Source organism: Lithobates pipiens, unplaced genomic scaffold (genome assembly GCF_037356315.1).
Source record: "Lithobates pipiens isolate NorthernLeopardFrog02 unplaced genomic scaffold, aLitPip1_a1.2 Scaffold_19, whole genome shotgun sequence".
NCBI lineage: Eukaryota > Metazoa > Chordata > Amphibia > Anura > Ranidae > Lithobates > Lithobates pipiens.
In genome coordinates, this window is record NW_027507764.1 from 422,706,783 (window position 1) to 422,718,998 (window position 12,216).

At 39.2% G+C, this 12,216-nt stretch overlaps 1 protein-coding gene across 3 annotated transcripts in view; it reads right to left on the reverse strand.

Moving 5' to 3' along the window:
* OSBPL1A (oxysterol binding protein like 1A) overlaps positions 1-12,216 on the reverse strand; it is a 159,298-nt gene that overhangs the window by 106,167 nt on the left and 40,915 nt on the right. For all 3 annotated transcript variants that reach the window (XM_077492581.1, XM_077492582.1, XM_077492583.1), the window contains 4 exons: positions 10,166-10,233; positions 9,682-9,726; positions 3,629-3,702; positions 2,274-2,337 (listed from right to left, as the gene is read on the reverse strand). In XM_077492581.1, the coding sequence (XP_077348707.1) occupies positions 2,274-2,337; positions 3,629-3,702; positions 9,682-9,726; positions 10,166-10,233 (251 nt within the window). The remainder of the gene's footprint in view (positions 1-2,273; positions 2,338-3,628; positions 3,703-9,681; positions 9,727-10,165; positions 10,234-12,216) is intronic.

Consider the following 12,216-nt stretch of genomic DNA (forward strand, 5'->3'; position numbering starts at 1 on the left):
CAGTTGATTCAGAGGAAGGCAGAGACACCCCGAGGGAAAAAATAAAATAAATCATTCCAACTCGCCAGGAGGCATTCAGATAATTGCTGGATCAACTACCTCCGGTGTCATTACCTATAAAGATCAGTATCCAGTTATATTTTGTGCATTTAGGAAAGAATGCAGACCTTTTTTAAAACAATATACTGAACTACCCAACCACATCCATAAGCATTTAAAATGTTGTCTATGTCTAATGATAGACTTGTGTGCTGGAACAATCCAGCACTACACAGCTAGGAAAAAAAAAAAAAAAAAAAAAAAAAAAAAAGGGAGGTGTCAAAATTTATTCTGGACAAACGAGATGCCAATACAGCTGTCATTTGGCTTTAACTCCACCATAATGCCTTAGCAAAATAACAGATTAGCTTTTGTGCAGGTGTAATCATTAGCAACTGTAAATCCCAAATCACATTTAACAGGATACAATGAATGATTAAGTTCATGCATCGTTATTGGTTAAATATGCATTTTTTTTCCTTTAACCACTTAAAGAGGGATTCCGCCCAAAAAAAAAAATATTAAAAGCCAGCAGCTATAAATACTACAGCTGCTGACTTTTAATAAATGGACACTCACCTGTCCCGGGTTCCAGCGATGCCGGCAGCCGAGGCCAATCGACCGCTCGTGCCTCGGCTGCTGCCGCCGCCATTCTAGGTGAGGGAATCAGGAAGTGAAACGAATCGGCTTCACTTCCCGGTTCCCTACTGCGCATTTGCGAGCCGCGCAATAGGAAATCTCCGTGCTGTCACTGGGACCCGTGTGTGTCCCAGCAGACAGCGGGGCAGGGCAGGAAATGGCGTAGACTCCCGTGGGAGTCTATGCCCGGAAGTGGGTGAAAATACCTGTCTTTGACAGGTATCTCCACCCCCCACCCCCCTCCCCCCTGAAAGGTGTCAATTGTGACACCGGAGGGGGGGGGGGGGGGGTTCCGATCAGCGGAGGTTCCACTTTAGGGTGGAATCCCGCTTTAAGCCCCAGACCATTTTGCAGCTAAAGGACCAAGCCCCTTTTTGCGATTCAGCACTGCGTCGCTTTAACTGACAATTGCGCAGTTGTGCGATGTGGCTCCCAAACAAAATTGGCATCCTTTTTTTCCCCACAAATAGAGCTTTCTTTTGGTGGCATTTGATCACCTCTGCGGTTTTTATATTTTGCGCTATAAACAAAAATATAACGACAATTTTGAAAAAATTCAATATTTTTTACTTTTTGCTATAATAAATATCCCCCCCCCCCCAAAATATTTAAAAAACATTTTTTTCCTCAGTTTAGGCGATACGTATTCTTCTACATATTTTTGGTGAAAAAAAAAAAAAAAAAAAATCGCAATAAGCGTTTATTGATTGGTTTGCGCAAAAGTTATAGCGTCTACAAAATAGGGGATAGTGGCATTTATATTATTATTTTTTACTAGTAATGGTGGCGATTAGCGATTTTTATTGTGACTGCGACATTATGGCGGACACATCGGACAATTTTGACACATTTTTGGGACCATTGGCATTAATACAGCGATCAGTGCGATTAAAAATGCACCGATTATTGTAAAAATGTAACTGGCAGTGAAGGGGTTAAAGTGGAAGTAAACTCCCCTATCGTTTTCAGCCAAGGAAGCTGCCATCTTTGCCTCTGTTTAATCTTCAACTGCTATGGTGCTGCACATGTGATTCGTTATGACACCAGCCATTGGATGGTTTGATAGTTTGGCTGAGAGCACAGCCAATGTGCAGTTAGCATTCCCGGCATGCCTTTTTTTTTTAAACTGTTTAAATCCATGGGTTTACTTCCACTTTAAGTGCGTGTGTGTTTTTTTTACTGTAGGGGGGTATGGCTTAGCATGTGGTGTCACTGATCGTCTTTCCCTATGACAGGGAATAGACGATCAGTGACAGGCTCACTAGGAAGCACAAGGAGAGATTTGTTTACGCTTACCTCTCCCCGTTCTTCAGCTCTGTGACCGATCACAGGACACCGGCGGCGATCAGGTCCGCGGGTCCGGTGGCCATGGAGCTGGGCACTTAAAGGAACCCACGGCTGGGCACTTAAATGGCAAAGTACCTGTACGTGCTTGTGCCCAGCCGTGCCATTCTGCCGACGTATATCGGCGTGAGGCGGTCCTTAAGTGGTTACATTTGTAGTGTACACAGGTTTCATGATTTGTGATCGGCAAGTTTCTAGGACACTGTACGTTATATTTAAAAAGAAAATTAAATAATGAACTCAGTTCCTACCGTGCAGATGGCTTGTGTCAAGTGTTTACAACCCTTTCGATAAGAATTGTTTAGGGCATCTGACCTGCAAAAAAAAAAAAAAAAATGCAAGTTGCATAAATCTCCGATTTGAAATTTCTTTAACCACTTCCCACCCGGCCAATGCATATATACGGCCGGGTGGGAGCCGTCTATTCCTGACAGGCCGTTCAGGAACGTCCTTCAGGAATAGCGGGATCGCGCGCGCGCGCTCGCGCAGCGGCGCGATCCCGATGTGCTCGTGTCACCCGGACACGGCACATCTCAGATCGGCAGGAGGGCTCTGTGATTGGCCCTCCTGATCACATGACGGCCGTGTCCAATCACGGCCGTCATGTGATGTAAACAAACAGCCGGTTGCTAGGCAATCGGCTCTCCTCTCCTCACACGGAAGTCACCGCTGAGGAGAGGAGAGCAGAACGCTGCAGCCGGCTGATGATCAGTGAGTATAGGCTGCTTTTTACAGCTTTTTACTCACTGATCATCAGTGTAGTGTCAACACATAACACACCACACAGTCCCCACACATGTCCCCAAAACACACATGTCCCCAAAACATACATGTCCCCAAATAATAAAAACACATGTCCCTAATAATAAAAACATGTCCCCCACATATGTCCCACTAAAATCACATGTCCCAATGATTATCTGCACACATATGTACGTGATCACCTGCACACATATGTACATGATCATTTGCGTACATATGTCCGTGATCACACAAACCAATTATTATACACTTAACGGATTTTTTTTTACCAAAAACATGTAGCAGAATACATTTTGGCTTAAATTTATGACAAAATTTGATTTTATTGGATTTCTTTTCAAATAGAAAAAAGAAAATATTGTTTTTTTTCCAAATTTCCGCTATTTTTGCGCTTATATTGCAAAAAAAAAAAAAAACCGGAGTCGTGAATAAATAACACCAAAATAAAGCTCTATTTGTGCGAACAAAATGATAACAATTTCATTTGGGTACAGTGTAGCATGACCGCACAATTGTCACTGAAAGCGCTAGAGCGCTGAAAGCTGAAAATTGGGCTGGGAAGGAAGGGGGTGAAAGTGCCCTGTATTGAAGTGGTTAAAAAAAAAATAAAAAAAATATATTAATATATATATATATATATATATATATATATATATATATATATATATATATATATATATATATATATATATATATATATATATATATATATTTTTTTTTGTACTGAAAGAACAAAAAAAAAAAAAAAACAACACATTTTTGAAATAAATAAAATGCTTCAGTTGTAGTTACTGTACATCAAACGCAAAGTTACAGAAATAAAACAATGTAGTCAAATACTCACTGTTTTTGGTACCAAGAAATAACACCCTGCTCCAAAACCACCCAGAAAGGTTTCCATCCAAAAAAACGTGAGCTCTGAAATACAAGTTTGGCAACATAGTAATACATATTAGATATAGCATATGTATACAAGTATAACGCATCTGCAAAAAGAGGGCATAGCTACAGTGTGCACAATTATTAGTCAAGTTGTATTTTACTCTCGGTCAATCCAAATTGTTAAACCTCAAACCTGAATATTTAAAGTAAAAGTGAGGTTTTAGCTTTCTTAGGAAAATATCTACGTGTGCAGACTCATTCTGCAACTGAATAAGAAACAAAAAAACGTTCCCATCTCACTTGCTTACGTGTGTAAATAATACACAAACAACTCAAAATGTACAAATAAACATTTCTGACATTTAAAAAAATAAATAAATAATTGTTTTAATGACAGTCATAGCCAAAAATATTGGCACCCCTGAATTTGTCAGATAATGCACCACTTCGCCCAGAAAACTGTTGCAATTACAAATGTTTAAGGATTCTCAGGTTTATTTCTTTTGTTTGTATTGGTAATGACACAAAAAAGTAGTAAAACAAAAAGCTAAATCTGACACATTCCACACAAAACTCCAAAAATGGACTGATCACAATTATTGTCACCTTCTCAAAAATGTAAGAAATAATTGTATTCCAAGTTTGTGGTGTTCCTGTAATTTGCAATTAAACCTGTAACAATTAACAGGTGCTGACAATATATAAATCACGCCAGCAACCAGTTAAAATGGTGAGAAATTGACTCGTATGTGGCATATGGAAAAGAGAAAGAGCAGCAAAGAATTGTCTGATGATTTGAGAACCAACATTTTTGGAAAAGCATGGACAATCTCAAAGTTACAAGCCAATCTCCAGAGATCTTAATGTTCCTGTGTCCATTGTGCGCCACATTGTCAGGAAGTTTACAGCCCATTGCTCTGTAGCTAATCTCCTTGGACAAATGAGAAAAAAAATGATCAGAGTTTGCCCAAACTTACCTGAGGAAGCCAAAAGCTTTTTGGAAGAATGTGCTGTGGACAGATGAAACAAAAATTACAGCTTTTTCGTACAGCCCATCATTCTACTGTTTTCAGAAAAAGAAACAAGGCCTTTAAAGAAAACAATAGTGTCTCTAAAGTCAAACATGGTGGAGGTTCACTGATGTTTTGGGGTTGCTTTGCTGCTTCAGGCACTGGATGTGTGCATGGAATTTAAAAAATGTGAATATATGTGATGAAAAATAGTGAAAAAAAAAAAAAAACAATCCTCAAAAACAGCCCATATAAAAAATAAAATAAAATCATAGGGTGTTTATATGAATAATCTAAAAATAAAGTCCACAACTGTGCAACAAAGAAGTTGATGATTCCCAAAATAATTCCGATAGAGAAGACATGCAGACCCAAATGCTCCCAAAATGGTCAGTGAAATAAGAAGTGGCCGCTTACCAAAAGTCGTTGGCTTGCACATGAATGAAAAGCCAAACACCTATAGGGGATAAACCCAAAATAAATCAACACTTGTTGGAACAGATCCTGATATCCTCAGTTCCTCAACTCCACTCAAGTCTTAGATGCGATTGCTGTTTAGTTTTATTTTTTTATACTATATAGAAGCTGCTAGACAAGCAAGAAGAATGAAAGTTTGAGAGGAGAGCTTGTGCTTTTGAAAAACGGGTGTCTAAAAAAATATATAATAAAAAATAAAATAAAATAAACAGCCACCACAACCAAGAATCAAGAGTGGAGTCGAGGAGCTGAGGGCATCAGGAGCTGTTCCTGGATTCGTTTGGGATTTATCCCCTATAGTGTGTTTGGCTGTTCATTCATTTGAAAGCCAACTACTTTTGGTAAGCAGTCACTTTTTACCCTTACTTCACTGACATTTTGAGAGCCTTTTTTTCTTTTCTATCTGAATCATTTTGGGAAGCATCACCTTCTTTGTTGCACACTTGTGGATTTATAAATTTTTAGTTTACTCATATAAAAAACACCCTATGATTTTTTTTTTTTTTTTTATATGGGCCGTTTTTTGAGGATTGCTTTTTTATTGCCATTTGGCATCACATATTCTTGGTAATGTTTTGTGTTTAATTTCTCACTTATGATATCACTTTGTTTGTATTCTATTGATTAGGTTGGTATCTATTGACATGAGCCAGCAGCTGTCTTCAAACTTTTTTGCAATGTTTTTTGGTCTATTGGGGACACACTGGTTTTGTGAAATCTGAAGACTACCAAAAAATTCTGGGGTGCAATGTAGGACCCATTGTCAGAAAGTTGGGTCTCTATCAGAAGTCAAGGGTCTTGCAGCAGGACAATGACCCAAAGCACACATCAAAAAGCACCCAGAAATGGTTTAAAGTGGATGTAAACCCGATTCATTAAATTTGAGCTGGGCACATGCATCTGTAGGTTTTTTTTTTATCTCTCTTCAAAGCCCTATGTCCTATAGCTTTTGTCCTGCTCCATTCCTCTGTTACATAGTAGGTAAGGGTGAAAAAAGTCCATCAAGTCCAACCTATGTGTGCGATTATATGTCAGTATTACATTGTATATCCCTGTATGTTGTGGTCGTTCAGGTGCTTATCTAAAAAAAATTTTTTTTTTAAACCATCGATGCTCTCCACTGATGCCACCGCCTGTGGAAGGGAATTTCACATCCTTGCCGCTCTTACACTAAAGAACCCTCGACGTAGGTTAAACCCTCTTTTCTTCTTTAATCAGCCTGATAACTTTTGACAAACTCTCTGAGATGGGAGCTAGACATGTGTGTCGGAGAGGTTGCTATAAATAAATTAGTAGACTGCTAAACTATTCACAAGCATGCTCTGCACGTGTGGGGAGGGGGTGTGTGCCTTTACTCCAATCAGCGGTCTCAGTGTGTCTAGCAATAATCCACTCCTACAGTTGAATCAGGAAGTGAAAAATCTACCAGGATGTGCCCTTTCTAAACAGTATATAAAAAGGTTAAGACAGCAGATATAGATGTAGGGATATTTGTTTCATCCCTGTGTATCATCTGAAGCTATTAATTTCACTGGGTATATGTGAGGGTTTACATCCACTTTAAGACAAAGCAATGGAGAGTACTGAACTGGCCAGCAATGAGTCCAGATTTAAATCCCATAGAGCACCTGTGGAAAGAATTCAAAACAGCGGTTGGGAAAAGGAACCCTTCCAATCTGAGAGACCCGGAGCAGTTGGGGAAAGAAGAGTGATCCAAAAATTACAGTAGAGAGGTATAAGAAATGTATTGATGGTTACAGGAAGCAATTGATTTCAGTTATTTCCACGGGGTGTGCTTCCAAATATTAAATGGAGGGTGCCAATAATTTTGTCCAGTCCATTTTTGGAGTTTTGTATGGAATGTGTCAGATTTGGCTTTTTGTTTAATACCAATACAAACAAAAGAATAAAACACGAGAATGCCTAAACATTTGTAATTGCAACAATTTTCTGGGCGAATTGGTGCATTATCTGAGAGAAATGCCAATATTTTTTGGCCATGATTGCAAGCCTTCCATACATGGAGTCTGTCAGTTTCATGATCTGTTGAAGATCCACTTTTTGTTCAACAGCAACCACAGCCTCCCAGATACTGTTCAGAGAGGTGTACCGTTTTCCTTCATAGTAAATCTCCCATTTAAGAAGGGCTCACAAGTCCTGAATAGCATTTAGGTCAGTTGAGGAAGGGGGTCATGTCATTATTCTTTCATCTTTAAAAGGTCTTTACTGGCTAGTCACGCAGTGGAGTACTTTGATTCATGAGATATTGTTCTGCATAAATATCACGGTCTTGCAGAATTTTTCCTGTACCACTGCTTGAAGAAAGTGCCTTCAAAAATCTGGCAGTAGGTTTGGGAGTCAACTTTGAGTCCATCTTCAACCCGAAAAGGTTCAACTAGCTCATCTTTATACCAGCCCATACCAGTACCCCACCTTGCTGGCATTGAAGTGGCCATTACTGATCCAGCCACAGGCCCATCAATCTGGTCCCATCAAGTCACTTTCATCTCTCATCAGTCATAAAACCTTTGAAAAAAGGTTGGCCCAGTCTTGACGTTTCAACTTATGTGTCTTGTTCAGAGGTGGTCGGGTTTCAGCCTTCCTTACCTTGGCCATGTCTCTGAGCACTGAACAACTTGTACTTCTGGGCACTCCAGGTAGGTTGCAGTTCTAGAATATGACAGCATTTGAGGATAATGGGTTCCTGGTAGTTACACGTTTGATTCTCCTAAAAATCTTTGGCAGTTAATATGTGTCTTTTTTTCTCAACACGTTTCTTGTGACCCCGCTGACTATTTGCAACAAAACGTTTTATGATTCTGTGATCATATCCCAATATCTTAGCAATTTAAAGAGTGCTGCATCTCTCAAAGACTTTTTAAAATTATTTACTTTTCAGAGTCAATTAAATCATATTTTTGGCCTTTTGCCTGAGGAAAAGAAGCTGCCTAATAATTATGCAAACCTTGATATAGGGTGTTGATCTCCTTAGGCCACACCCTCCCTCATTACATAAATACATTATCACCCAATATGCTTAAATACAATAAGCATTCAAGTTTATACAGCTTGGCATTGGACAATATGTTATCAAAATGACGATTTGGTCAAAATACTCACTTGCCTAATAATTGTGCGCACGATGTATAGCTAGAAAACTGACCACGGTGTGTTTTCCTCCTTATCATGGTCAGTTTTTAATAGGAAAGCAGAGGAAATGGCAGGAACCCCAGGGATTTCACACAAAAGGAAACAATACAAAAGAGAACAGGATATTTTTCATACAAGTACATGGCATAGCAGGCACATATCAGGAATATATGTGGATAAGGTGTATGTAGGTTATCTGCTGATATGTGACACAAAGGAAAAGAAGTTGGGTCAATGACACACAGCTGTATGTATTATATGTCATATGTGTACATAAGTCAGGGAGAGTCCCTGCAGAAGGATGTGGTTAATTGTCCTCTCTTGCTTAACCACTTCCCGACTGGCGCACGATGATGTACGTCGGCAGAATGGCATGGGCAGGCAAATTGGCGTACAGGTACATCCATTTGTAATTGCTGCCCTGCCATCGCGTGCACGCCACACGCTGGCCGGGACCCCCGTGAGTCTGGTCAAGGGTCCCGCGGACACTATTGCCGCTGGGATACCCTCGATCGTCTTACGGGGAGGCTGAACGGGGAGATGCCAATGTAAACAGCATCTCCCCGTTCTGCCTAGCAACAAGTGACACTGATCTCTGCTCCCTGTGATTGGAGCAGGGATCAGTGTTCACTAACACCCAGCCCAGACCCCCACAGTTAGTAACATGCCCCTAGGACACACTTAACCCCTACACTGCCACCCCCTGGTTAACCCCTTCACTGCCAGTGTCATTTACACAGGAATCAGTGCATTTGTATAGCACTGATTGCTGTATAAATGACAATGGTCCCAAAAATATGTAAAAAATGTCCGAAGTGTTCACCATAATGTCGCAGTCACAATAAAAACAATCGCTGATCACCGCCATTACTAGTAAAAAAAAAAAAAAAAAAGATTAATAAAAATGCCATAAAAATATCCCCTATTTTGTAAACACTATAAATTTTGCGCAAACCAATCAATAATCTCTTATTGCAAATTTTTTTACCAAAAATATGTAGAATACGTATCGGCCTAAACTGAGGAAAAAAAACATTTTTTTAGATATTTTTTGGGGGATAATTATTATAGCAAAAATGAATGCGTTATTTCAAAATTGTCGCTCTTTTTTTGTTTATAGCGCAAAAAATAAAAACCACAAGGGTGATCAAATACCAAAAGAAAGCTCTATTTGTGGGGAAAAGAAAAGGACGTCAATTTTGTTTGGGAGCTACATCGCACAACCGCGCAATTGTCAGTTAAAGTGATGCAGTGCCGAATCGCAAACAGTGGTCTGGTCTTAAGCCAGCAAAATGGTCTGGTCTGAAAGTGGTTAAAATATCAGGAATATAAAATGTTGGGTTTACATACTCTAATTTAAATATGGAAGGAAAATTACCTTGCATAGCGGACCTTCAAATCTTTGGAGTTTTTTTGCAATATACTGAAAATTAAAACATGATCCATTAAAACATAGCATAATTAAAGTGAATCTGGACAATTCAAAATGCAGAAAAAATGCATAACAAGTTTACTTCAGAGGAAACTAGATGTAATAAGAATTTGTTAGAAAGGGCAGATCCAGCAATTTAGGTGGTATAAAGATTTGTAAATCTCAAATTTCCCTGCAAATATTGAGCTTGGCCCCTTTTCATTGTTTCCTCATTCACCCAGCAGTATGAAAAAGGGGACTTGGATAGGACCAAAGAAAAATTTTTACAGACAAAAATCAAGAATTAAACCACCTGTACCTTCTGAACCACTGATCATTGATCGCTTTGGCATGCGTTTCACACTGGAGGTACCCCTGCATATGGGTCACACTTTGAGTTGGCCAGGTTTTTTATACGTTTAATGCTGTACACATATAACATCGTTCTCACCTTTCCAGCCTTGGTTTTTAAGGCCCGCTTTATTTCAATATGCTGTGCAAGATCTACTGCGGTTTGGTCTGGAATAGCATAAATCAAAGTCATAAATGATTACACAAGTAATAAAACAGTTTACAATTTATTTTTTGTGGTAACTTGGGTCAAGTATGAAAAGGGATGGGCCGAACACCCCCTGGTTTGGGTTGCACCAGAACATGCGTACAGGCAAAAAATGTATGCGAAACCTATTAAAGTCTATGGGACACGAACATGAAAAATCAAAAAAAATAAATCAAAAGTGCTAATTTTAAAGGCTTATGTGCAAGTTGTTGCCATAAAAAGGTGTATGTGGAACTGGGTACTGCCCTAGGGGACATGAATCAATGCAAAAAAAGTTTTTTAAAAAACAACAGTTTTTTCAGGAGCAGTGATTTTAATAACGTTTAAAGTGAAACAATAAAAATGAAATATTTCTTTAAACATTGTGCCTGGGGGGTCCCCTTAGTCTGCCTGTAAAGTGGATCTAAAAACCACACACACACACACACACACACACACACACACACACACACACACACACACGTGTGTGTGTATTAGAGCTGCACGATTAAGAATAAAAAACACAATTTTTTTCCCTTCCCGATCTTTCTAACAAGTGTAGAGTTCTCACAGCTGGAAAAAAAAAAATCCAGGCAGCCTGCCAAGTTTTATTATAACATGTAAGTAGAAACAATGTATCTTTTTGTTCTTTTATCAAAAGGAAAGAACTCCGCGGGTAGATAAGTGAAGTTTAACCATTTAAAGACCAACCTTTTCTGACATATGCTGCTTACAAGTAAAAAATCATTATTTTCTGCTAGAAAATTACTTGGAGCACCCAAACATTTTTTTTTTTAGCAAACCCTAGAGAATAAAATGGTGGCCGTTGCAATATTTTATGTCACACCGTATTATTTGCGCAGCCGTCTTTCAAACACAATTTTTTTGGAAAAAATACACTTTAATTAAAAAAATAACTAAACAGTAAAGTTAGCCCAATTTGTTTGTATAATGTGAGAGATGTTACACCAAGAATCGTGATCTTTATTCTAAGCAAAAAAATGTTGATTCTTATTTAGCCAGGATCGTGCAGCTCTAGTATGTATGTATGTTATATATATTTTCTACACTGACTGCACTGTATATATAGTCTACACTGTATATTTATATTTTTTTAATACACTGCCGTCACTGGAATATATTTTATATAACACACACTAAATTGCCTGCACGCCACTAACCAACGTTCTCTCAATTATTATGATAACACTATATACATTCAACGTGTAAGCAGCATTATATAGTGTGGGGTGTGGACTGAGCCATGATTGGCTAAAGGCACCCTGCCTTTGGCCAATCATTGCTTTCACAGCAGAGCACGCTGTGATTGGCCAAAGCATGCACCTGACCTGCATGCTATGGCCAATCACAGCGCACTCTGCTCATCAGACATCAATGCACTGTGATCTTGCAGTGCGTTATGGGGCTTTCCGCGGTGGTAGAACTTGCCACAAACGCCCCATAATGTTCAGTATTCGGCCAATGGCTGAACAACCGTTTGACTTGAACATCGGGCCCATCCCTACAGAAATGAATGTTCATACACTTCATTGCTCATTTTTCTTTTCATGGTTTCAAGTTAAACTTGCTGCTCCAGTAATGGTGCAGTCAAATTTGGAGGTGGGGCTAGGCATGAAGGGGGTGTGGCTTGCAGTGAAAAGCATATGAATAAAATATTGCCTGATGCCCAAGTTTTGCTAAGGAGTTTAGCTCCAGTACAGCTGTGTTGCTATGAATCAAGGAAAACAGTATAGGTGCTACAACCTTCCCACATAAAAGCTCCGCCCGGTGCTCAAACCTTGAGGCTGCCGACACCTCCAATGTACCAGAGTAAGAAAAGGGATGGTCCATACTCAGGATGACATAAAAAAAAAATGTTATTTCTTTATCAAGTAAAACATATACAATGTGGTAAAATAGCCTACGGATGTCAGTCCTTAATCATGGCCATGGCTAAGGACTAA